This window comes from Rhamphochromis longiceps, linkage group LG13 (genome assembly GCF_057381845.1).
Source record: "Rhamphochromis longiceps isolate RC_006_pf linkage group LG13, R_longiceps_female_GT1.1, whole genome shotgun sequence".
Lineage (NCBI taxonomy): Eukaryota > Metazoa > Chordata > Actinopteri > Cichliformes > Cichlidae > Rhamphochromis > Rhamphochromis longiceps.
In genome coordinates this window covers 38,685,370-38,713,018 of record NC_140569.1, presented here as the reverse complement: position 1 = coordinate 38,713,018, position 27,649 = coordinate 38,685,370, and the positions used below count along the sequence as shown (strand labels likewise).

Genomic DNA, 27,649 nt, shown 5'->3' with positions numbered 1-27,649 from the left:
GAAACGTGGCAAAGAGGAGTCAACCTGTGCACCGTGTCAAACTACAAATGATACACAACTTCCGGGAAAACACTTCAGTATAAACCATAAACCTGGATGTTGAACTTATAATATTTTATGGAGTCAGTGGACAGTGACCGGTCATGAATGCTGCACTCCAGCAGCTTCGCACTCTGCACCAACGCGCAGTGCTACATGCCTTGTTTTGGTTTGCCATTGTGTTGTCGATATTATCAGATTATTCTGTTATGTACAATGAAAGCAAAGAATAAAACAATCTATATAAGTTTATTTATAACGTTATGATTCTCTCTTCCGGTCACATACCGATTTATTGTATCAAACTTGACAATAAACTCGACTGTATGTTTCTTTCTGCTGTTACGTCCCAGACAGCACATTTATTTGATTGTTTCTAGCAGACAAACGCAGCAGTGCTATTATTGTAAATAAAATACAAGTTCTATATTAGAAGTTAAGAAACAATGACAGAAAGAAGACTTCCTTTATTCCAGAAACTTCTGTCCTCCTGAGTTCATGAGTGTGTCACGAGTCATGGCTGTGTCATCACTCCGCGCTGAGGAAATACATGTGATTAAAAACACTGGTGATCATGTCACCACATGCAGTTCGGCTACAAGAGTCACTTGTTTAAGTTACAAACGTTTTTCCACGAGCAGTAAGTAAATACTGTGTTTTGCTTGATCTTTAAGACCAATCGCTGCCGAAAGTATCCACATCAGCTGTTTCAGTTCTCTAAGGAAATGAGCGTCAGCGCGTCCTTTATTTCTTCTTTTATCATAGGATACGGCGAGCTATCCTTGATGAAAGGGGAGGAGAAAACGCAGTCCCATAGTTCATTGCGGCGCACAACTCGTCATAATGAACAAAGTGGCGCAGATGATGTAAATATTCATTGTAACTGCGTTTTCTATTTAACGTCATAACCTGTTGATACGTTATAAGATCTGTTAAACGCACAGCTGAACCCTGACCATCACACTACTGGAGTAAAAACTGGTTGTTGAATTGAAAGATTATGGTCTATGAACTGGTAACACTGGTTTTGTATAATCAGTTTTCATTACAGCTGAGCTTTGCTGTATTGCAGTCTTCAGGATTCATTTGTACTTCGGTACAGGTCAGTTAGGATAAGTAATAAATGGAAGGAAATTTGACCTCAGTCATAGAAATCCAAAACAGTATAGCAGTAAGTTATCACATAAAATGGAAAAAGCAGTCACAGTTAACATTTACATTTACTTGACCCACGACAGCTGTGCTCAGACTGATGACCTGTCCACGGGGTGCCTCATCTCTCAGCCTATGCTAGCTGGGTAGGCTCCAGCCCCCCGCGACTCTCATAAGGATAAGTGGAAGAGGATGGATGATCGGCACCATTTTGTTTATTATGTTGATTGTTTTCATTTCTCCTTTCATAAATGCTAGTCTGACGCTAAAGGAGGCAATAAAGGAAGCACTGGTGCTCCTTTCATTAGTAATTGGAGAACTGGAATAGCTCTATTTATGGTCCCCAGGCAGATGGTCACTGGTCATGGCAGATGAACGTCCCTCCCTGAGCCTGGTTCTTCCAGGGAGGTTTTCAAGTGTGTGTGTGTTGGGGGGGGGGGAGGGGGTCCCATGTTGGGGTTTTCACCATTTTCTTTGTATTATGTCTATGTATTACCTGTATAAAGTGCATTGAGTCACCTTTTGTTGTGATTTGGAGCTATATAAACAAAGTCTCTGTCAGTACTCTTGCTGCAGCAACTGAAGGCTTTTCAGGGAGTTTTAGTCCAGCTGAAAAGTAATATATACATTAATTAATTTCTCATCATCACTCTGAGACAGGACATTTCTCATTTTAGAGATGTTGCACAAATGGAAGAACGCAGTCTTACATATTTGTTTAATATGTGCATTGAAGGACATGTCCTGGTCAAAAATGACTCCAAGGTTCCTCACAGCGTTACTGGAGGCCAAGGTAATGCCATCCAGAGGAAGAATCTGCTTAGATACCATATTTCTAAGCTTTTCAGGGCCGAGTACAATAACCTCAGTTTGATCTGAATTAAGAAGCAGAAAATTAGAGGTCCTCCCAAAAGGCCATTCCTTTACAACTTTAAGACATTCCTGCAGTTCGATTAATTGGTGTGTGTTATCTGGCTTCAAGATGGATAATGTTGGGTATCATTTGCATAGCAGTGAAAATGAGTCAGAGAGATAAGATGACTCCACCATCAGCATCAGTAAGAAGATCACTTTTCACCTTCACCAAAGCTGAACGGACGGCAGTCGGGGAGCTGGTCCTGACTGTTGTCTGCGCTTATGCGTTTGTGACAGTTCAGAGTACACGACCTCATTGGAATCCTTCGTGGTACTTTAGAGCGCTCCACATGGGGACTCTGTTGTCTTAGTGGGAGACTTCAATGCTCATAATGGCAACGACAGTAAGACCTGGAGGGCCAATGAGGTGAATGACCTGGCAGATCTAAACCAGAGCGGTGTTCTGTTCCTGGACTTCAGTGCAAACAGCATTGTCTCATCAGATCTGTGGCCACCTTGATGCTTTGGAGGAAGTAATTGCCAAAGTTAACTATCAATTGGAGAAAAACAGTCTAAATAAATATCAGTGGTATTGAAAGTCGCTCTACATAATGTTACATCTATGAAATTGTTATTTTTTCTCTAATGGTTAAAATTTTATTTGTGAAGGAGTTATTAAAGTCATTACTAGTTAACGTTAAAGGGATGGTTGGCTCAAAAGAGCTCTGACTGTTTGTCAGCCTGGCTACAGAGCTGAAGAGAAACCTGGGGTTGTTCTTATTTTCTTCAATCAGTGAGGAATAGTAAGATGTTCTGGCTTTGCTGAGGGCTTTCTTATAAAGCAGCAAACTATTTCTACAGGCTAAATGATGATGAAATTAGCAAGACACCATTTCCTCTCCAGCCTACGAGTCATCTGCTTTAAGGTGTGTGTTTGAGAGCTGCATCATGGAGTACAGTACTTTTGATGTGAGGCTTTTTCAGAAGAGCTACAGTATCCAGAGTCGCAGTGAAGAAGTTCAATTATTAATAAGATAAGCAACTTCTGTGGGAGTGGAGTTCAGGTATCTGCTCTGCACTGTGTTGGGATCTAAAGAAGATAACAGTGGAGGAATTGTTTTTCACAAAGGCCGTTCATAAGACTGATATTAATTTATGCATTTTTATTTCTGTCAAATCATGTTTTGTGAATTGCTTTTGCTATTGTACCCAACCTTTACACATAAGAGCAACTTTTGACACATTAAAAGCCATGACAGTTAAACATGTAAGCTGGTCACTACTACACTGGTAACTGTCAGTCTGAGTGACATCAGCAACTCTCTCAAGGAACTGATAGTGTCTAAATATATGCAAATGCGAAAAGTGATGAATAAATATGAAATATAGTTTCTGCTTTGTTATGTAGAGGCCAGGACACGTGATCATGTGTATAAGGGGTGCAATACATGCTCGCATATTTAGCAGTACTGGTTTGTGAATAATGTGTACAGAGTGAGAGGATAAGGCTGCAATGCTGCCAGTTTTGTATTTCTTTCTTTTTTATTACCAGGAAATGCTGTGCAGAGCCAAATCACCAATCCTTTCAACAATATTCACACGTGCTCTGTGTGTATTGAAACTTGGATTTATCTGATTTTTCTGTGCTCTGGTGTTTTCTTGTTGTCTGAAAAATAAAAACATTTCCAGAAGCCACTGAGCGACAGGGAATGTGGAACTTTATCTTTTGTATATGACAGCTTTGTACTAAGCTCTAAATATGTGATCACAAGCAACAAACAGATAATAACAGACTTTTAAAACCAGGGTGTGTGAATGCTGATTGATCTTTTTATTTATGTATTTATTTTTAATCCTACGGGAACACAGGTTGTGCTGTACCAGCAAAAGATATTTTACAGGATCATCATTAATAGATCGAACGCGTGACATATGATCACAATTTGTCAGCTTTTCTGATGATTTGGGAGTACCCGAAGAGCCTGTGGATTTAGGTAGATGATCATTTCTCAGACTTCTGATCGAAGCTTTGTGCCTGTCTCCAATGTTTGAGGGTAAACTTGATAGTACTGGTATATATTGATTTCAAGTTGATATCAGGTGCTGCACTTTAAACAATCATTTGTCAATATCACTTTTGTATGATCAGTTCTTGTCAAGCATCTCGTATGGACGCAGTGTCACACTTTCACTACTTCGAGCCATGAGGGAGAACAGGCAGAGTAAGCCCTGCACACTCTTCTCTTGCTTTGTTGATGGCCCAGATTCAGATTTAAAAAATTTGGAAAAATTAAAAAGGTACAACTGATTTCCCAGTTGGTGAATATGTTATGTTATTACGACCATCTCATTCCACTCACGTGAATTAGGGCCTTCATTTTTTGTGTGATTTCTATTTGCAGGTTAAAGAGTGTAAATTCTTTGAAGATCTGATCGCAGCAGCTGGCTGCCTGGAAGACAAGAATCTGCTTGTACATGACATTGTTGTGTTCCAATGCACAAAGAGGCATGTATGTGTTTACTTATTTATTATTGTTCAATAAGTGACTCAAACGCAGGCAGATTGCCTTGTTTTCTGGGTTTTTGGTGGGACATTTCTTTGTGCATAGCTAGAGCATAACAGGTGACCACATGACATGAAAAATACAGGTTTGGGATATGCACTTGAATAATGTGAATAATCTAAGCTAAATGTTTGTGATTACTTTATCTCCTTTGATCCATTCATTTTTATTTAAAAGACAAACTTTTAAAAAAGTATATGCACCAATAAAAACACTTGTTTCCATACTTCATATTGGACCTGCCTGTGCTGTGATTGGACGCTGTGTTTTTGCATTGACCTTTCAGCAAATGTTCAGATGCTCCAGGTGTTTTTACCTGTCAGATCAATTATTTTTCTACAAGTGTACAAATGCTCTCAAGGTGAATGGTAGGAGGTAAAACTAATGACAATGAATTTAATAATAATAATGGATACTTTATTGATCCCCATGGGGAAATTACTTGTTTTTTCTCTGCATTTGACCCATTCACTCAGTGAAGCAGTGGGCAGCCCACTAAGCAGGCGCCCGGGGAGCAGTGTGTAGGGACGGTACCTTGCTCAGGGGTACCTCAGGGTAGCCGTTAAGTGGATTCGAACCGCCGACCTTCCGATCATGGGGCCACCACTTTACCTACTGAGCTATCCCTGCCCCTAATTTAAATGTAAAGATTCACTAACAGTGATATTATTCTGACAGTAACACGACCTGGAAGTTCGAGCTTTTAGTAATAACATAAAATGGTCACATGTTCAATAAAGTTTCTCATTAACTATAACTGTATAAAACTCATGAACTGGATGTAAATCTATCTGCGGACCTTTTTTAAAAATAAATAAAATTGTTTGGTAGAGATGTGGCATATGTGCATGGCTCATATAAAACTCTCACACATTGGCACACATGAAAAGACAAAAGAAAAGACAAGAAATTCTAGTATTCTAACCATGACTCAGAACTCCAATCTGGCTTTGTTTTACAGGAAAATTGATACAAATTTGCCATTTCACTCTATTTTTGTATTTCTAACACTGACCTTACTTTTACACCTATGCATACGTCTTCATTGTGCCACAGTCTTGTAGTGAGGTGATGACAGTAACGTCTCCTGAGCACCTCCTATTTTTCACTAGTTCTAAGATTAAACTAAGCACGTTCCCAATAATGCTGTAAATGAGTGGTTTTTATGCGTAATAAACAAGGAACAACCAAACCCAAGCCTTTTTTTTCAGTGAATATGCACATTGGTTAATTTTTTTCTTTGTTTTTGGCTTTTATTTCCTGGTGTTCTGCTTTAATATTGTTTATCTGAGTTACTGACTGCATTACAGCTTTCGTGCAATTCTCACAGCATTACAATTAATGCAGTTCTCAAATCACACTTTTATTATTTTACTCACACGTTTACTGTGCACTTCTCACTTGAATCTGACAACTCATCAGAGCAGTTTGCACTTTTGTGAATCATAACTCTGGGTCACTGAGGTTCCTGAATACTTAACAGCATTGTATTCACGTTTTCAATCATGACTTCAAACCTTTTTCAAATATGTTTGAAAGAACAAACACAGTAACACACTTTCAGCAGTTTATTGCAACAAATAGAAACACAAACTTTCATTTTTGTGTCAAAGCTGTTCATCCAAATTTCCAATTTGTCAGGTGAACTGAACTAGCTAGCATGACGGAGTTTCTATACAGCTGGGTGGTGCTATGATACTGATGTTGAACTTTATTTTGTTCATAAGGTTAATTATTATGATGCAAACCATCCCCTAAAAAAAGAATCGTCTCGTATTCAGAGAAAATATTTCGCGTTTCATATTGAGCTGAGAAGGAACACATTTTGTCCCGACTTCAGCTACAATGGACAAAGACACAAAGCTGGAGTTATTCTGTGTTTATGCTGCACAGCTGCCTCTTCTCTCCTGTTTCTACCGGTACTTCAATCATGAAACTGATCAATGATCAGCTGATCGGCTTTTCTCTCTTGTTTGTTTATCGCTCACTTTGTGCCAGAAAGAGGAAACCAGCGGATGTCGCGGTAAACAACAGCAGCACGTTTAAGCTTGATCAGCTGTTGTTAGAATTTATTTAATATTAATTTCTACTATCAGCTGATGTTTGCTGGAGCCACAGCTGTAAAGCTGCTGGTCATGATATGGTTTGGTTATCTGGTGAGAGGGAAACATGAAGATGAAACCAGGAGATGTCCTTACTGGATCATCAGAGCTGTGATGGAGAAACAGGTTTAGGTGACATGAATGAGTTGAAGGGACGTTATGAACTGTTTCTGAGAGACAAATAACACCAGGGTCCTTTTTTAGGTAGCTGACAGCTGGTAACTGTGCAGGGGCGGGTCTAGCAAAGTGTTGCCAGGGGGGCATGTAGGGCATTAACAGGGAGAGGGGGGCACAAAGAAATACTTTTCTTTCTTATTCTCATTTAAAATGTCTCGCTTTTAAAAAATAATTATCTGAATCTTACAACAAACGATTGATAGATTGATGCATATATACCATCAGAACAGTGAACATCACTGTCACAACAGTGTTTATTTTCATTCAAAGGCTTTATGATTTTTCCTATAATGGTGGGCCGGTCTCTAGTCAAAATGCCCGGGCCAATTTTCTGTCCCAGTCCAGCCCTGTATGCAGCTCATCTGCAGTCTGGTGTTACCTACATCTTCCTATTCAGAAGGCAGAATTTCCGAGTTCTGAGTACAATCAAAGCACCACGACTGCAGTTTTTGTGTTGGATGTAAAAGGCGCACATGACTCTGTGACGTAGGCTAGAATCATGGCAGCAGTCAACGACGGTCCAGGCGTGGGATTTCTCTCGTGGAAATATGCACATTATCTTTTCCTTTCTATTGGTAGGTGGCACAGTGCACTGTGGCAGGATAGTGCTAACATGTAAGCAAGCTAGAAGACTTACAGTCTTGCTGGGTATCCAGTTACGGAAGCAACAGATTAACAAGAGAATTCTGAGTAAAACCAAAGTTACTTTCCCTAGTAACTAGTTACTTTGAAAGTAATGAGTAACTTGAAGTAACTGAGTTACTTTTGATAGAAGTAACTAGTAATGTAACTAAGTTACTAATTTAAACTAACTTACTCAACACTGCTTGTTTGTAATGAGTGTTTAAGATACTGTTACTTTCATTTCAGATCAAAGCAGTCTGAGCATTCTGTTATAACTCAGAACTGCTGCTCACTGGATAGTTTCCCATTTCAGACCATTCCCTGTAAACCCTGTGATGGTTGTGTGGGAAAGTCCCAGAACATCAACAATGTCTGAAATGCTCAAACCAGCCCGTCCGACATCGACAACCACGCTCAGTCATCTTTCTTCCTTATTCTGATGCTTGGTTTGGCGGTCACGACTATGTCCACATGCCTAAATGCAATGATGTGAAAGGCTGATTAGATATTTTGATTACTGCGATGAGCAGTGGATCAGTCGTATTTAGTAAAGTGATTACATTAGTTTGCTTTTTTTTCCCCATTCCACCAGTTTTGTAAAGTTTCAGAAACATCCTTCACGTTTCATTTGTTTCTGAAAAACTACATTAATCCCACATTTATGCAGAACTCTTTCTGGGTTTGAGAAAAGAAAGAAACATTTTGATGACTTAGTCTTTAAAGGGTGCTGAAAGCTTTTTATTCATTCATCACAGAGTTGAAGTGATTGACTATTCATGCTCTGACATATGTGAAAAACCTTTGGATTGTTGGAGCGCCTTTTATAAAATACGTCCCATTTCTTTTCTGCCGTGAGAATTGAGCATTGAGCAAAACTGTAATTCAGCCTACAAACTTTACAGATGACAATACAACCGATAGGATCCAAAGGATTCCCTGTCAACATCTCTGTTTCAGGCACCAGAGGACGTGTGTCCATGATTGATCATGTGACTGCAGCAAATGGCAGCTGTCACAGAACAATTGGTAGGAGTGGCTCAGGAAGCGGAGACGGTCATCTACTAACTGGAAGTCTGGTGGTTTGATCCCTGACAGCTTTGGTCTGCTGAACTGTGGACGTTAGCTAGAAAGTGCTTCGATGATGTGTTCATTTACACACACGGTCCAATTAAAAAGTGCTTAGACTCACATGTTAAAATGAGTGTTTACAGCCTACTACACAAATAATTAGGGCCTTTGCAATTTTTAAAAATAATTCATCTATTTGAAAAAAGTGGTCCATAAAGTTAAGAACACTTAGTCACTGATAGGACTTCTCCACCTTTTGTATTTTCATGGAACGGTGTGACCAAAAACCTCACTTGCTGTGTGGTACAGACCATCCAGGCACTTTGTGCTTCTGGTGAGTGAAACTCGTATTTTATCAGTGCTAAACACAGACGTTTGTCTGTGCATTGCAGCTGCACAGTTCATGATTAACCATCATGATAGGAGTCAAGGGCTCATGTTTTAATTTGTCCTGTTTTATGTTCCTGCCCTGGAGTAATTGAAACATTATCTTTTGGAGTAAAAAGCTTCTGTGTTCATTGTGGGCCATGATATATGTGCTGCACACTATGTGTCTCCGTTTGCCTCACAATAGTTTATCTAGTCGCTGCACTAATGTAGTGTTTGATTTACTTTGGTGTCTGGAAATCAGATTACAGAGATCCTTTTTGAAAAGAAATGGTTAACAGACTTTTAATTTGACTTCTGTGAATGTCTTGGAAAAGACAAATGTGATATTAAGTATAGGCAGAAAAACAGTGCGATATTAAGACTAAGAAAAGAACAATTTTGTGTTTTGGTGGCTCGGTGCTGGTCCTGAAGGCTTATGTGAAAAATGAACTGGTGTTTTTTGTGAATAGTAAATGAGAGCCTTGTATCAAAAGCAGAGTTCTTAGACAGAAATAACACCAAATATTTATATTTGTGATGCAGACGTGCCATGAGGTCTGGTCAGCTGTCGTTGGGTCTGTTAAGTTGACTCTTGGACCACTACAGGACACTTTGTGCTCTGCTGGACAGGACTGGCTTGATTGGGCTGACCCAAGCTGTCTATAGCAGACAGGATGGAGGAGAAGAAGTGTTCATTGTGGGCCTGCAGCATTTCTGACTGACTCTCAATCAGGAGCAGGGTGTCTCTTAAAACTGTAAAAGAGAAGAGAGGAAGAACAGTCAGACTCAGTGAGAAAACAAGTATTTAGTTTCCGTATTTCTTAGTGAGCATGCTGTAACAGACTGACATGGAGAGGTGCTGTTGATGCAGCTGAGCAGTAGCTGTCCCGTATTCAGAACGCAGGAGGCCAGCGGCTGATGGCTGCTAAGTTCTCTCTGAAAGCTCTGACAACAAAAGAGCCGAGTGAGTGGACCAGAAAACGCATGAAGTGATGAACGATGCAGTTTTTATGTCTGTGAAGGTTCTCAGTTTTTACTGTTCAAAGTTCACATTAGACTTAACCTTAGATATAAACTATGACCTACAGATATCTGGGTGGTGCTGACAGGATTCATTTATTCAACTAAATCTAAGCATGAACTACCTCATTTCTTATCCAACAGATTTCTCTGTTTTAAAATGGATCAATGGAGCTGGCGTGACAGCCCACAGCTGGCGTGACAGCCCACAGCTAGACCTAGAGCACCATTCTGTGGAAAATTAAAAATCTCTAACCTGCCTTCCATAAGCTCCATTATTAATCATAATAACTGCTTTACAAGCCTTAACATAAACACCTTTCTGACAGCCTGGTGGGAATTTAAAAAACAAAAACAAAATCTAAATCTAAAAATCTAAACTAACATGCATTTGGAGCAGTCCAGATGTCAGCGAGAAAAAGAGCAGCTGAATTTTGAGCTAACTGCAGTTTATGGAGAGATTTGTGTTAGACCATGGAGAAGAATTACAGTAATCTAAACGAGATGTGACGAGAGCATTGACAGGTATGGCAGTGCTGTTTGGAGTAAGTGAAGGATGAAGGCGGTTAGTATTACTAAAATGAAAACGTCTAGCAGAGGCCCCAGTCTGCGAGATCTTCAACGCACACCTCCGGCAGAGCTTCAACAGCATTCCGAGGGAGACTGGGGACATTGAGTCCGAATGGACCATGTTCAGCGCCTCCATTGCCGAAGCTGCTGCATTGAGCTGCGGCCGCAAGGTGGTTGGTGCCTGCCGTGGTGGTAATCCCCGAACCAAATGGTGGACACCAGAGGTGAAGGGAGCCACCAGGCTGAAGGAGGAGTCCTATCGGGCTTGGTTAGCCTGTGGGACTCCGGAGGCAGCCGACAGGTATCGACAGGCCAAGCGGAATGCGGCTCGGGCAGTGGCTGAAGCAAAAACTCGGGTGTGGGAGGAGTTCGGAGAGGCCATGGAAAAAGACTTTCGGACTGCCTCGAAGAGATTCTGGCAAACCGTCAGACGTCTCAGGAGGGGAAAGCGGTGCTCTACCTGCACTGTGTATAGTGCTGGCGGAGCGCTGCTGACGTCGACTGAGAAAATTGTCAGGCGGTGGAAGGAATACTTCGAGGACCTCCTTAATCCCACTGACACGTCTTCCGAGGAGGAAGCAGAGTCTGGGGATGAGGGGAATGACCCTCCAATTTCCGGGGGCGAGGTCACTGAGGCAGTTAAACAACTCCTTGGTGGCAGAGCCCCTGGTGTTGATGAGGTCCGCCCCGAGTTCCTGAAGGCTCTGGAGGTTGTAGGGCTGTCCTGGTTGACACGCCTCTGCAATGTTGCGTGGAGATCAGGGGCAGTACCTGTGGACTGGCAGACCGGGGTGGTGGTCCCCATCTTCAAGAAAGGGGACCGGAGGGTGTGTTCCAACTACAGGGGGATCACACTCCTCAGCCTCCCTGGGAAAGTCTATGCCAGGGTGCTGGAAAGGAGAGTTCGTCCGTTAGTCGAACCTCGGATACAGGAGGAACAATGCGGTTTTCGTCCTGGTTGCGGAACACTGGACCAGCTCTTTATCCTCTCCAGGATACTTGAGGGTGCATGGGAGTTTGCCCAACCAGTCTACATGTGTTTTGTGGACTTGGAGAAGGCATTCGACCGTGTCCCTCGGGGTGTCCTGTGGGAGGTGTTGCGGGAATATGGGGTGTCTGGCCCATTGCTACGGGCCATTCGATCCCTATACAACCGTTGCAAGAGCTTGGTTCGCATTGCCGGCAATAAGTCGGACTCGTTCCCGGTGGGTGATGGGCTCCACCAGGGCTGCCCTTTGTCTCCGGTTCTGTTCATAATTTTTATGGACAGGATTTCTAGGCGCAGCCAAGTGGTGGAGGGCTTTCGCTTTGTTGGCCTCAGAATCTCATCTCTGATTTTTGCAGATGATGTGGTTCTGTTGGCTTCATCGGGTGAGGGCCTCCAGCTCGCACTGGAGCGGTTCGCAGCCGAGTGTGAAGCAGCGGGAATGAGGATCAGCACCTCCAAATCTGAGGCCATGGTTCTCAGCCGGAAAAGGGTGGAGTGCCCACTCCGGGTCGGGGATGAGTTCCTGCCCCAAGTGGAGGAGTTCAAGTATCTCGGGGTCTTGTTTGCGAGTGATGGGAGAAGGGAGCCGGAGATCGACAGACGGATTGGGGCTGCAGCTGCAGTAATGCGGACGCTGCACCGGTCCGTCGTGGTGAAGAGGGAGCTGAGTGTAAAAGCGAAGCTCTCAATTTACCGGTCGATCTACGTCCCTACCCTCACCTATGGCCACGAGCTGTGGGTAGTGACCGAAAGAACGAGATCGTGGATACAAGCGGCAGAAATGAGCTTCCTCCGAAGGGTGGCTGGCCTCTCCCTTAGAGATAGGGTGAGAAGTTCGGCCATCCGGGAGGGGCTCAGAGTAGAGCAGCTGCTGCTCCACATCGAAAGGAGCCAGCTGAGGTGGTTCGGGCATCTGACAAGGATGCCCCCTGGGCGCCTCCTGGGTGAGGTGTTCCAGGCATGTCCCACCGGGAGGAGGCCCCGGGGCAGACCCAGGACACGCTGGAGAGATTATATCTCTCGGCTGGCCTGGGAACGCCTTGGTATTCCCCCGGATAAGCTGGAGGAGGTGGCTGGGGAGAGGGAGGTCTGGGCCTCTTTGCTTAGGCTGCTGCCCCCGCGACCCGGCCCCGGACAAAGCGGATGAAAATGGATGGATGGATGGATGAATGATGTGATTTATATGGGCTGTGAAGGATGACACCCAGACTCTTAACCTGAGTTATCAATGGATGGTGAAAAACTGTCAGAACTTTAGTTATGAGTAAATCAAACCTTGATTTCACTTAATCAGAAATAGATGTGGGTTTGGAAGAGAAGTAGAGCTGGGCATCATCTGTGCAGCAGTGAAACTGGATGTTATATTTCTTGAAAATATTACCTAGAGGTAGAGCTGGGCGATATGAGATTTCTTCATATCACGATATGTTTTTTTCATTTCAGGCGATAACGATATCTATCACGATATAAGCCAAATAACTATATTTGTAAGATTTAAATGTGCCGTTGCTCACAAATAAAATGTGAAATAATCAGCAGCTTGTTTTTATTTAAATATTTATTTCCCATAATAAGTTCAACAGGGTAGATGTACTTAAGGAACATGAGACTTTTTCAGATAAATAAAGGCAAATATTGCAAACTACACAAAAGGCAGCCGCTAAAGCGTTTAAGTTTCAAAATAGAACAAACGAAACAGACTAAATTGTCAATTCCACTTAGAAACAAAATATTAATTCTAAAAATAAATCTTAGTTTGTTTTACAGAAGAACAGACAAAACTGACTAACTTTTGTCAATATCAAATAAACTGAGAACTAAAAGGAAATTCTCAATCTCTCCTTGTTGTATAGCTTAGCTTTTCAAACAGTTTTAACAGTTACTTTAGTCTGACAAAAGCCGAATGACGAATTAGCGCTTCCAGTCAGAGACTGAGGCTACGTCCACACGTACACGGGTATTTTTGAAAACGGAGATTTTCCGTTTTCGTTTTAAAAAAATAATCCCGTCCACACATAAAGGCAGAAATGAAGGAAAACGCTGCTATGAACATGCCAAAGCAGCAGGTGGCGCTAGATTCCTAACCGTGCAGAAATGTTGGCCAATCAGAAGTCTAGAAGCCTCGGTGGGAAAAAGTAAACAAAGCTGGGGCATAGAAGCAGAACCGAGTCGTATGTGTGGAGGGACAGTAACTGTGTGTATATGTGAGCATTTAAACACTGCAGAGAGTAGAATTAACAGTATTGTAGAAATTCATTTCACCGAAACAATAACGTGGCGCACAGTGTGACGCATGCACCAGTTTATTGTATTTCCAGACTTGCTTTCGGCACAATTTACAGTGCACGCTACTCTGTTTTTTGTCAGACTTGAAATAGCCGAAATACCTTCACACTACGGAGCTTCTATGGCTCTTCCGTTCGACAATCTCTCCGGCATTGGAACCATCATCTGTTTTCTCTTCGGTCACGCTCGGTTGATTTTTCTAGTCGGCACACTCATTTCCTCCATTACCCGCTGGCTGCTTCCCAAACAAACACACGTGCGACTTGGCACTTGTGCTGTACGTAACAAGTCACGCGACGTGACGCTGCGGCTGTGATTGGTTCGGCTCTGCGCTACTTAATTTGGATTGGCTGACCTTTTTTTTTTTTTTTTTTTTTTTTTAAGAGGACAAGAGCGGCGAAGTCTATCGCGATAGTTTAATTTCTCTATCGAGTAAAAGTTATATCGCGATACATATCGTTATCGTTCTATCGCCCAGCTCTACCTAGAGGTAGGAGAAATAATAAAAACCAAAGGCCCCAGGAGAGAGCCTTGGGGAACACCAGAGTTAACTGGTGTAGACAGTGAAAAGATCATTTGAGGTGTTTCTGTACTATGAAATGAATGAAGCCAGATTCAAATTGTTCATACAAGTTATTTCCAGGGGGGCGTCTATGAACCTGTGTAGCCACTCCTTTTTTTTTTTACCTAAAACCTTCGATTAGTTCAGAAAGCTCTCAATGCTCCCCCCAGCAAGCTACCGGCTTCAGTGTCTATAACCCAGTGTGAACTCTCAGGTCATCAGGTGCAGATGTTTTAAGTCTTCCCATGATGATCTAAGTGTGCTGCAGGTGCTTTCAGTTACTGTAGTCCTGTTCTTTGGCACAAGCTTCCTGCTGAGCTGAGGTGTGCATTTCAAAAACAGACTCAAACCATTGTGTTCTCACAGTAGCTGTCGGTGTGTGTGCACATTTGTAAACTTACACCTTTTCTTGTCTTCATTGTAAACATATATAGGTTTTTATGTTTGCTGTTGGGAACGTGGATTTTGAATGTGATGAAATGTGTCATTTAAACAAACTTGCTATCGCCACTGAACTGCTTAATTCATCAAACAAAGGATTTCTCTGTATTACAAATCAATTAACAATTAACATGCACACTGATAAAACTTTCAGTAGTGCTGCTTTAGCCTGTGTGAAACAGACACAGTAACGTTTTTCAGGGCAGGACTGTGTGTTTGCTGCCAGTGTAACAACTCGAGAGGCTCAGCCTTCACCTGGTAGTCAGCCAGAGATGACTTCCCACGATCCACGTCCACAGTGGGTTCAGTCAGCAGCTCCATCTTCTCTGACATGGCATTCAGCTGCTGGATGAGCAGCTTCAGGTGAGAACAGAAGACCTGGAACATACAGTACAGGGAGTGCAGAATTATTAGGCAAATGAGTATTTTGTCCACATCATCCTCTTCATGCATGTTGTCTTACTCCAAGCTGTATAGGCTCAAAAGCCTACTACCAATTAAGCATATTAGGTGATGTGCATCTCTGTAATGAGAAGGGGTGTGGTCTAATGACATCAACACCCTATATCAGGTGTGCATAATTATTAGGCAACGTCCTTTCCTTTGGCAAAATGGGTCAAAAGAAGGACTTGACAGGCTCAGAAAAGTCAAAAATAGTGAGATATCTTGCAGAGGGATGCAGCAGTCTCAAAATTGCAAAGCTTCTGAAGCGTGATCATCGAACAATCAAGCGTTTCATTCAAAATAGTCAACAGGGTCGCAAGAAGCGTGTGGAAAAACCACGGCGCCAAATAACTGCCCATGAACTGAGAAAAGTTAAGCGTGCAGCTGCCAAGATGCCACTTGCCACCAGTTTGACCATATTTCAGAGCTGCAACATCACTGGAGTGCCCAAAAGCACAAGGTGTGCAATACTCAGAGACATGGCCAAGGTAAGAAAGGCTGAAAGACGACCACCACTGAACAAGACACACAAGCTGAAACGTCAAGACTGGGCCAAGAAATATCTCAAGACTGGTTTTTCTAAGGTTTTATGGACTGATGAAATGAGAGTGAGTCTTGATGGGCCAGATGGATGGGCCCGTGGCTGGATTGGTAAAGGGCAGAGAGCTCCAGTCCCACTCAGACGCCAGCAAGGTGGAGGTGGAGTACTGGTTTGGGCTGGTATCATCAAAGATGAGCTTGTGGGGCCTTTTCGGGTTGAGGATGGAGTCAAGCTCAACTCCCAGTCCTACTGCCAGTTTCTGGAAGACACCTTCTTCAAGCAGTGGTACAGGAAGAAATCTGCATCCTTCAAGAAAAACATGATTTTCATGCAGGACAATGCTCCATCACACGCGTCCAAGTACTCCACAGCGTGGCTGGCAAGAAAGGGTATAAAAGAAGAAAAACTAATGACATGGCCTCCTTGTTCACCTGATCTGAACCCCATTGAGAACCTGTGGTCCATCATCAAATGTGAGATTTACAAGGAGGGAAAACAGTACACCTCTCTGAACAGTGTCTGGGAGGCTGTGGTTGCTGCTGCACGCAATGTTGATGGTGAACAGATCAAAACACTGACAGAATCCATGGATGGCAGGCTTTTGAGTGTCCTTGCAAAGAAAGGTGGCTATATTGGTCGCTGATTTGTTTTTGTTTTGTTTTTGAATGTCAGAAATGTATATTTGTGAATGTGGAGATGTTATATTGGTGTCACTGGTAAAAATAAATCATTGAAATGGGTATATATTTGTTTTTGTTAAGTTGCCTAATAATTATGCACAGTAATAGTCACCTGCACACACAGATATCCCCCTAAAATAGCTAAAACTAAAAACAAACTAAAAACTACTTCCACAAACATTCAGCTTTGATATTAATGAGTTTTTTGGGTTCATTGAGAACATGGTTGTTGTTCAGTAATAACATTATTCCTCAAAAATACAACTTGCCTAATAATTCTGCACTCCCTGTACAAGAGCAGATGCTGCTGGTGCAATAAGCTGTACGTTTTACGTCCAATGGATGATGATCTGATTAGTCGACTAATCGCAAAAATAATCTGTGACTAGTCGACTATCAAAAATAATCGTTTGTGGCAGCCCTACAGTACATATTATTCATGGTGCTTTTAATCATATAATGGTTGAAATATTGGAATACACAGATACATATCATTGAGAAATTCAAACAAAGTCACACAGTACAGAACAAGCCTGGCAGAGGAAGGAAGTGAAAGATTTAAAAGATTCTGGAAAGAAAACCAGTGAGAGATGTCCAAAGACCCCAGAACTAAGGATGGGTATTGATACGATTTTCATGATTCCGATTCCATTTTCGATTCAATTCTTTATCGATTCTTTATTGATTCTTTTTAAAAAAGGAGAACACTAAGGTCGATTAGCTTAGAACTTTGTTTTATATCTTCTCTTTGAACAAGATAGAAATTTAGGAGTAACATGGCCTTACAAACCCAACAGTGACATCTTAAGAGATCCAGCCTACGGCTCTTCAATGGGGTGTCACAGGGCCCCCAGGAAAAAATTGTAAATGTAAAATAATAAAATAAATATTCTTCTGTAGCAATTACACAAGAATATCCAGTAATGTCCCTGCCTACAATTAAACACATTTACTTACTGAAAATCACCTGCTGTGGCAAACGGCTGCAAGCCTTTGACCACAAACTGAGTCTCTGCTCGGTGACATTCGTCTATCCTGCCTGAAAGGAGACGCTACCGGCAGACTGCAGCGAGAGCTGCCAGCATCTGAGCCAGACTCTGTCTGTCTCATCATGGTCACTAAATGCACAGTAATGGCAGGTTTGTAATAAGGCAGATCGCGCTAACATAATATGCACTGTTGTTGATTATTTACCTGCTGCATTAACGGGAGAGGACGTGCAAACGTTACCGCTGCTGCTGGGTTGAGATTCATGGAATTAAAAACACGACATTCATTTAAGGTCATCGCGTGTTTTGTGAGCAAATGCTTTTGCATATTCGTAGTGTTTCCTCCCTTAAATGAAATATAAATATATATAAATACCTTGGAGTACACATTGACAATAAACTGGACTGGGCTAAAAACACCACAGCACTTTACAGGAAGGGCCAGAGTCGTCTCTATTTTTTGAGGCGACTGAGGTCCTTCAACATCTGCCAGAAAATGCTCAGGATTTTCTATGAGTCTGTTGTGGCCAGTGCGATCCTCTATGCTGTTGCATGCTGGGGGAGCAGGCTGAGGGCAGCAGATGCCAACAGACTCAATAAACTGATCCGTAAGGCCAGCAATGTTGTGGGGATGGAGCTGGACTCCCTCAAGGTGGTGTCGGAGAGGCGGATGCTGTCCAAGATAAAGACAATGTTGGATAACACCTCCCACCCACTCCATGACATGCTGGTCAGTCACAGGAGCTCGTTCGGTGAGAGACTGAGATTACCGAAAAGCACCACTGAACGACACAGGAAATCTTTCCTGCCTGTGGCCATCTCCCTGTACAACTCATCCACTTAACACACTGTTTGCTGCTACAACTACACATGTTTCTTTTCCAGCTATTTATTTATGAGTGACTTATGTATGTATGTATATATTGTACTATTCTTAGTTAGTGTATTGTCTGTCTTGTCTTAATGTTGGTTTAAAATGGAGCACTGTAACAAAAAATAATTTCCCCCAGGGATCAATAAAGTATTCTGATTCTGATACTTTGCAAGTATTGCAAGTTGCCCTGTTGTCATCCGTTCTTGTAAAGTATGACCAAACTTTTGAGCGTTTGAGCCGCCGTGTTTCCTGCCAGGTAAATGACGCTCCGCAACGTGGTGACGTCATTCGGGGCGACTGGAATCGATAAGGGAATTGTTTGCAAAAACGGCAAACACTTCCAAGGAACTGAAACAGTGGGAACCGGTTCTCAACAAGAACCGGGTTTCGAAACCCATCCCTACCCAGAACAGCTGCAAAGAGACTAGTGAGGGACTTAAAGAGTGGAGGAAAGCTAGGAGACATAACTTAAACATAAAAACAGACTGAATTACTAGAACTTTAAGTCAAGGTTATAAAAAACTTCAAACAAAAGAGCAAACATTATAACTTAATACTGTTGAGTTCTAAGGATATCAGCAGTTCAGCTGATATTTGTTCACCTATTATAAAGCTAAGTTATCATAACTAACTGCCTGACGATGGATACAACAGAAACAGGAGAACAAACCAGCTGCTCTCCGCTGAACGATTCATGATGTACTCTGAGTGGCAGGGGAGCAACATGAGGACACTGTCACGGTAAATGTGTCGCAAATGTAAGAAAAACATCTGAACTTTTTAAATTTTCTGTTTAGTTTTTGTGTGTGTGTTTTAAACACAGTAACGGCTTCAGCCTTGTTATTGTTTGGTGGCCCTGGTCCTTTTGCTCGAGCCACTATGATGTGTTGACGCATATGAATGACTTTGAGTTTGCTTGTGCTGCAGTTAAAGTGAAGCTTAGAGGATAAAATGACACAGCTTTTTAATAAGAAGGCTGAAGACCAGACTGTTGATCCTGGGGCTTTGGGTTTTGGCACTGATGCCCGTGATAGGTTCACCTTTCCAGTCAAGGCTTAGTGGACCTTTCACTATTAAAAGCACTTTATTAGACAGGGACTACTTGATGCAAACACCAGAGAAGAGGAATAATCAGTGGTCATGTAAACCTCTTAAAGCGCCATAATACTGCTACTTCTCTTCCTGAACTAAGCAGTGATAGCCACTCCATACAAAACCCTACACTGGCTTCATTAGTGACATCTGCCATAGCAGGAGTTTAATCTGTTGATGACTTTCAGTCTGAAAAATTAGTCACAGATCCAACTGCGTCCCTACCTTGATGTGTTGCATCAGAGAGTCACTGTGCTCCTGGCCCTCCAAGCTCTCCTTTGGATTATCAATCAGGCTGAGCCCACACAGCCGGTCCACCAGAGTCTCAGCCTTCTTGAGACTAGGGCGACCCAAGCCACCGTCAGCATGCCCTACGTAAACCGCTGCTGACGGAGAGAGAATAGTTTTTGTTTGTATTTTCCTTAAGGTCAGAAATCTCAAAATCACACACTTGCAAACCCTGACAATTAATCCGAACTCTTTTGGATAAAGAGATGGAAATATATCCATTGCAGTGAAGGTAATTTGATTCTTTAACTGTGTACAGGGCTACAATCTAAACATCCTTACAAATATTTATTACAAATACCTGTTGGAGGAGCATTTTTGTGCTCTGTGCTCCACTTTTTAAAGTCATTTCTGTCTTGTTTGTCCTCCTGGAGCTCCTTGACTTTAGTCCTTTCCTCTTGTTTTCCTGACAAGCTGATAGAAGAGGGCCAGGAGGTGGTGCATGTTTCCAGAGAGTCCCAGTTAGCTGTGACAGGCCAGCTCAGCTGAGCTGTCATCTCCCTCACCTGCACACAGGGACCACAGTGATGATGTGATGCGTTTTGCTACTTTAGCAAGAATTGCTAAAGGAATGCACAGTAAAAATACAACGTTGTGAACATGATTAGCAATGATGTAAAGCAGCGGTCCCCAACCCCCGGGCCATGGACCGGTACCGGTCGGTGAGTCGTTTGGTACCGGGCCGTGAGAGTTGAGGCTCAGGTGTGAAATGTCTGGTTTTCAGGGTTTTTATCGGTTTTCAGCGTTATTTTGTTATCGTTTTTATCGTTTACTCTGTTTTCCTGGGTCTTTTCACGTGTGTTATGAATAAATCTTCTTTTTTTTTTCGGTACCGGTACTAGTTTTATTTTGTTGTATTTATCCGCGACACCTTAAAGGCCGGTCCGTGAAAATATTGCCGGGCATGAACCGGTCCGTGGCGCGTGTTACACCCCGGCCTAGGCAACCGGCGTGCACCGTATGAAAATAAAAATAAGAAAAAAAACACACGAGAAAAAAACTAAAGCTCTCCACCAAAATCCCAAAACGAAGGTGTCTCAAACGAAAATATTAACAAACCCATTCACAGCTATTTACAACAAAACACCAAACTATTTACAACACGGGGGAGATCGCGACCATGACCAACTGACACACAGGGCTTAAATACATAGAAGGAGCAATCAGGGAATAGACCACAGGAGGGAAACACAGCTGGGGCAAATTAGACCTGACGAGACAAGGAAACGTAAACTGAACACTCTAAGATAACAACAGACCTTCAAAGTAAAACAGGAAACACATGACAGTCACGCAAAAACAAAACACTGACAACACCGAAACGTAACACGCGAAAAAGGTTGGAGACCGCTGATGTAAATGGTTCTGCTTGCACAATCACCAGAGTGGTAAAGTCAGCGTACATATAGTACTGACCTGTCTGGACAGGAGCTGCAGCTCCTCCACCTGGTCTGGAAGAGGCCGGAATTCCTCATCCAGGTCCCCGTGCACACACCTGGACTGTCGAAGTACACTTTCAGAGCGTATGAAAGCAGAAAAGGTAGATGTGGATCGCATATGGTGCTGATCATTGAGACTATCATTAACAAAAGGATTTCTTTCCCCTCCATCCTCACTGCAGTCCAGACAGTCCGAGGACAAAGAGAGCAGGGATAGTGGTTCACCTGAAGATCTAGTGATAAACTGCAGGTCAGGTGACATATAATTCGAGCTGAGAGCGATTCTTTCACTGCTCTGTCCTCTTGCACCGGTTGAAATGTCCAACCCTGGCAGGCTGGTGGAACTACATAGGTGGCCCATTGCAATTCCTGAGTCCTGCAGGTTGAGGTTTGTCTGAAGGCTGTCATCCTGAAGGCTCTTGGAGCTGTCCCATTCACTGTCTACCTGTCTTGGTCTTAGTGGGTAGGTGTAATCCAGCAGTTCCTGGTACTCCTTGTTTGGGTCCCATGCTGTGCAGTGCCTGTTTGGAGATGGGGGCAGAGTTTCAGGGATGGCACAGGCCCAGTAGTCTGCCTGATAGGGAGACTTGGGAATCTCTTTGGAGTTTACTCCAAAAGAACACCGTTTTCTTTCTCTCCAACTTCTCTCCCTCTGGCTCTCTATCACACGCTGAGCTTGGCTTCGTTTGTTTGAACAGGGGCTGTACGTAGGATAAAGGACCGTGGAGGTCAGTCTGGGCTTCGGGGGAAGGTCAAGTCCACAGACTTTAAAGTTAGACCTTGAGAGGCTCTGCTGAGCCAATCTGTTTCCAGGGAAAGATGTTCCAAATGTAGCGGAGTCCTCATGGTGCAGCTCTGAAACACCCAAGGGTGAACCCAGGTCTTCTTCAGAGGTAGAGGGAAGTGATATTTCAATGGGAGACGGGCTAAGTCTCTGTGGGATGAGCTCCTCTCTTGGTTTGGGCAAGAATTTAATATTATGATGTTCACTTCTGTCCTGTTGTTTCTCCTGCAAGAAAAATACTGTAGCATTATAAACCTTATTATTGCATCAGAGTAAAAGCTTCTGGCATTTAGTCGTTTACATCAGCTTAGACGTTTAAGCTACAAAGTGATGAAGAGAATAATAGAAAGTGACAAGGATGGCATACATTCTTAAGTGAGCAGTCATTTATGGATAAATGAGGAGGTTAAAGCCCTGAAATACTGTACATTTACATTTCAAGTTCCATCCATCCATCCATTCGCTTCCGCTTATCCTTTTCAGGGTCGCGGGGGGCGCTGGAGCCTATCCCAGCTGTCATAGGGCGAAAGGCGGGGTACACCCTGGACAGGTCGCCAGTCTGTCGCAGGGCCAACACACAGGGACAGACAACCATTCGCACTCACATTCACTCGCACATTCACACCTAGTGACAATTTGGATTATCCAATTAACCTATCCCCACAAGCTTCATGTCTTTGGACGGTGGGAGGAAGCCGGAGTACCCGGAGAGAACCCACGCAAACACGGGGAGAACATGCAAACTCCACACAGAAAGACTCCGGCCTGATGGTGGAAGTGAACTCAGGACCTTCTTGCTGTGCGGCAACAGTGCTAACCACCGTGCCACCGTGCTGCCCCTACATTTCAAGTTAAACAACAAAATACCACAAAGATCATTTTGTATCATACATTTATACAACTGCCTGGAGCTTAATTTCTAACCCAATGATTTACTGTCTATAGCTTTAAAGGAAACTGGAGTAGCTGCTGATGACACAGACACACAGGATCAGCTTCTCTACTGGTTATAAATCCACATCATGCTTGTCCCCAAAGCTCTGCCTGTGGGTATATAGAGCTAACGTTAACTCAAAGCTGACTAGCTAATTAGCCCTGCTAGGGAGCTACAGAGTTCAGAGAGTAATTCTCTGGGCTTTCAGTTCTGTAAGGGTGGGAGACGATTATACTGTAAGTACACCTAAGTTATACTTTTGTTGTGCTGGACCCATGTAGAGCCTGTGGCCTAGCCTTCGTGCTTTGGAGTTCTGACACCCAAACACGAGCTGACGGTTAGTCTCTTTGAGGTTAGACATTCCAGCTGATTTAAGGGATAGCAGCTGAAAAATAAAGCAGAAATCCATAATAGGAAGCGACGATACTGAACAAGCCAATCGCAGTCATTGCACTGATGCAATGCGCAGATTCATTTGTTTCAGCAGAGCATGTTGGGATTAACCAGCACATGTGCTTCGGTTCCTTGCCACTGTGTGGCAGCAGCTTCATCTTAGCTGCATGCCAACGGATTAGTTATGTTTTTCACAGAACATTTTTTACCGACTTTGAAGTGTGGGAGGCGGAGATGTTACAAGGTCTAGAAGCAAGAGACACCACATATTTTACACCTCACAGTTTATAAAATTCTTATAACACTATATAAATGCGTTTTCATGATATGGGACCTTTGACAAAAGCCAAGTCGTTCTGTGTCTGCTGTATTGTTCCATCTAAAAGGACAAAGATTTTACTTGGAGGTCTTCTTTCTCCATGTTCCTTACCTTTTCCATGAGCCTCTGTGGACGTGTCTTCTTTAAGATGGACACATGCTCTTCTACAGAAAACAGAGGCTTCCTAGTGAGATATTGCCTGCCTGTCAGATACTTGGAGGTTGCTGCCATGGTAACACCTTTGTATGGCTCTTCTTTGTCCCCCTTTTCTATCTTGACTCTTTCAGTGACTTCTGGAGTTGAGCATCTCTTGCTCTGTAGCTCTCTGCAATTTAATTTCCAGCGCTGGCGGCATCCCTTCACTTCCATTGCACAAAAGGAGACTTGCCTCAGCCCTGAAATAACACAAGAAAGAAGCAAAGTACATGAGAAAATATAGAAAGAATTATCCAACGTCTGGTAAAACTAGAGTTATTGTCCTTTCTTATCCAACAGATGTGCTGGCTAGGAAGAGTTTTCCTCTTCTAGGATACAGGATGTCATTTATTCAGCAGATTATGAAGCAAATAATTTGTTGCTGAAAATTTGCAGAACATAGAGCCATAAAAAAAAACTAAAGTTCCAATAGTGCAAGGTTCTGCTCAACTTTTCTTCTGAAATCATGCACAAAAGTCCTCTGATAACTTTAGTCCAAACAACTGATATTTTGTTAATATGTATTGCTGTTGTCGGTTTATGAATGTACAACATGAAGTCACCATAAACACACTTAAACTGTTGCTTTTGATATTTGGAATTTTCTTTACTCATCTTGAAGCCAATCCCAGCCACCGTGGGGCGAGAGGCAGGGTACACCCTGGACAGGTCGCCAACCTGACACAAATAGACCGACAACCATTCACACTCACATTCTCCAGTTACCCTAACCCCACTGACTGCATGTCTTGGGACTTGTGGGAGGAAGCTGGAGCACAAACACGGGGAGAACCACTCCACACGGAAAGGCCCCAGTCGGGTGGTGGGATGGAACTCGGGACCTTCTTGCTGTGAAGCAACAGTACTAATCACCGCGCCACTGTGCTGCCCCAAATGATTAATATTAATAATAATCGATGTCCCTACCCTCACCTATGATCACGAGCTCTGAGTACTGAGCGAAAGAAAGAGATCGCTAATATAAGTGGCAGAAATGAGCGTCCTCCAAAGGGTGGCTGGCCTCTGCCTCAGAGATGGGCTGAGGAGCTCTGGGAGGGAGGGGCAGAATAGAGCCGCTACTCCTCTACATTAAAAGGAGCCAGTTGAGGTGGTTCCAGCATCTAAGAAGGGTGAGTGAGCAGGCCCAGGTGCATGCCAGATATACATGTATATAAACTTTCAACTGTTATGAGATTTGAGATTCGTTCTCTCAGATTAATCATCATACATCATACGTATGTCATCATACAAAAGGCTCAAACTAGAGGCAGCAGGTGTTTTGGATTCTTTTTTTTAAATTGAACTTCTTATTGCAAAGCAGGAAAACAGCAGTCATGAACATACACATGACAGAGATGTACTTAGATGTATGGAGGTCAAGGGAGTCAAAAAAAAACAAACCAAAACAAAAACAGCAACAATAATAAACAATGAAAAAGACTAGCAATCATCCCTTTGTTGCCAGGCCAAATCCCATAAACCCAATTGCAACCTCTGAACTGAAGGAGTGTCCAAATAGGTCCCGGCGGGGTAAAAAAGGAAAGGTTTGTCCTTGAGCGCTGTAGAGAAGGCAACGATATGTGGCAGGTAGCTCATCATTTAGCCCTAACGAGCAAGTCCTTGGACCCAGATGCAGTCGGCAATTAAATATGATGCAAAGCTGGTCTATGAGTGATGGGTGCTTTGGATTCTTAAATTATGTCATTGCTTAATGTTCTGTTTCTGGTCCAAAGTTGTTTATGCTGTTATTCTTATATCCATCCATCCATCCGCTTCCGCTTATCCTTTTCAGGGTCGCGGGGGGGGGGGTGCTGGAGCCTATCCCAGCTGTCATAGGGCGAGAGGCGGGGTACACCCTGGGCAGGTCGCCAGTCTGTCGCAGGGCTAACACACAGGGACAGACAACCATTCACACTCACTTTCAAACCTAGTGGCAATTTGGATTATCCAATTAACCTATCCCCACAAGCTGCATGTCTTTGGACGGTGGGAGGAAGCCGGAGTACCCGGAGAGAACCCACGCAAACACGGGGAGAACATGCAAACTCCACACAGAAAGACCCCGGCCTGATGGTGGAATTGAACTCAGGACCTTCTTGCTGTGCAGCAACAGTGCTAACCACCGTGCCGCCCCTGTTATTCTTATATATTAATTTAATTTTGCTGCTGTAAACTGCTGAAGCAAATAATACAGTTTCGAGTTTACTTCACTGCACCGCACTCTGTAAATAGATCAGTACATTCAATGCAACACAGCAACAAAACGATTCCCTTTTTAACTCCAGCAGCAACAGGATATCCGCATGTTCGCGATGCATAGAACAAATCGGTTCTCTGACTACATACAGTCATCATCAGACACAGCGTGGACGTGGAGGAAACGACGACAACAACAAGCACAGAGGACTAATGTTCTGTCCCCTCATGACCTCTGTCATGGTTCATCTTCACTAGTCTGTAGTGCTGAGCGTCACAGTCCACGAACGACAGCCCGGATAAAAAAACACCAGCCCAAACAAAACCCACAAGTAACAAAGTACGCGCTGACTCTTACTGACGAACCTCGCTCTGTGATGGAAATCTTCCACTGTTACACGGCAAACTCAAACATTTTCAGCCTCATAAAGTTTCCTGTTCAAACTGTATGACACTTCCCATTATTCAGCAGTGTGTGTGTAAGTCAGACCAACAGCCAGTTATAGAAAATATATTAAAACAATCTATCTTGTTTAGGAAAAGAAAAGAAACGACAGATATTTACCAGCGTAGCTCAGCTCGAAGCATCCATCCGCTGTAGCTTGGTCCCCAGCCTGCCTCCTTGCAGGGTGTAGTCGTTAGAGCCGTAATGATTGCTGAGTACAAGCCTGTTCAAAACAGTGTTATTAGCATCCAGGTTGTGCCTTATAAAGGAAATGTCGATTTACTGCCACTCGGCTATATTTATTAGCCTACTGGTGTTTTATTATAGCTTGGTATTTGTTGTATATAAAACATATTTGGTATAAGATACATTTCAACGACACAAAAGTAAGTAGTAATTACAGAAACACATAAAATAAAGGTAAAAAAAAAAGCGAATGGGTCTTTCTTACGGTACGTGACTGTGACGGAGCTCTTCTTCTCGCGAGTTTTATGGTCGTTGCCAAACTAACTTACAGGAGCGTTGCTGCCACCTACTGGAATTTGGACGAGAGTGCAGCAGGAGAAAACAAAAAACAAACAAAAGAGAATAACGACATTCATCTTCATTGGCCAGTTATGTGTACACACGCAAGGAACTGAGCCCCGGATATGAGCTCAATGTACCTACAGAATAGACGAACAGGCAAACAGCAACACGACGCAGAAAATAACAGCATATTTTTATGGTGGAGTAGTGTTCAAAGATGCACAAAGTGCCCGTCTCTGTGTAGATATAATAGATTTGGTTGTTCTTACCACAGTGTTGGCATTGGTTGCTATAATTTCTAACTGTGGAATCCCATAGCTGATGATGTCTTCTGCTCATTACAAGAACTAGAGGACGTAACAACGCTGGATACTCCTGTGTGCACTCTTTTATACTCTGCCAAGTGCTGATTTGTATCTCTCCCTCAATCTTCCAGTCTGGACGTACAATCACCTAGTGTCAATTGGATTTAATTACATTTATCATTAGCTCATTTCTCTTCAAAATCCTGTGCCAATCACAATATACTAAATACAATTAATTTTATTAAATCATACATTTTAAAAGTCATTCATTCTTTTACATTAATGGTTTCTTAGTGTCGGAGTAAATCCCCTCCCATCATTTTCACACACACGCAGCAGCCTCCAAGGCATCTTCCCACACTGTCAGTGTGAGGCCTGTCATTAGA

General features: G+C 42.9%; 1 protein-coding gene and 1 long non-coding RNA gene across 4 annotated transcripts in view; one reads left to right on the top strand and one right to left on the bottom strand.

Annotated features, from left to right (window-relative positions):
* Positions 1 to 6,141: 6,141 nt before the first annotated feature.
* Positions 6,142 to 27,376, bottom strand: cep68 (centrosomal protein 68). 3 transcript variants are annotated; one of them, XM_085427182.1, is made up of 9 exons: positions 26,882 to 27,375; positions 26,551 to 26,653; positions 23,706 to 23,989; positions 21,142 to 22,173; positions 20,027 to 20,231; positions 19,663 to 19,823; positions 15,073 to 15,195; positions 9,799 to 9,895; positions 6,142 to 9,703 (listed from the first exon to the last, which is right to left on the bottom strand). In XM_085427182.1, the coding sequence occupies exons 3-9, from the start codon at positions 23,961 to 23,963 to the stop codon at positions 9,531 to 9,533; spliced, it is 2,049 nt and encodes a 682-aa protein (XP_085283308.1). In that variant the 5' UTR covers positions 23,964 to 23,989; positions 26,551 to 26,653; positions 26,882 to 27,375; the 3' UTR covers positions 6,142 to 9,530. The 3 variants fall into 3 exon arrangements, with proteins under 3 accessions (XP_085283308.1, XP_085283309.1, XP_085283311.1); XM_085427183.1 differs by having other exon boundaries at positions 6,143 to 9,703; positions 19,663 to 19,820; positions 26,882 to 27,372; XM_085427185.1 differs by lacking the exon at positions 9,799 to 9,895 and having other exon boundaries at positions 9,568 to 9,703; positions 26,882 to 27,376.
* The window catches only part of LOC146656459 (uncharacterized), a 132,050-nt gene continuing 128,398 nt past the window's right edge, over positions 23,998 to 27,649 (top strand). The window contains exon 1 of the long non-coding RNA XR_014914246.1: positions 23,998 to 25,913. This is a non-coding gene — a long non-coding RNA (uncharacterized LOC146656459). The remainder of the gene's footprint in view (positions 25,914 to 27,649) is intronic.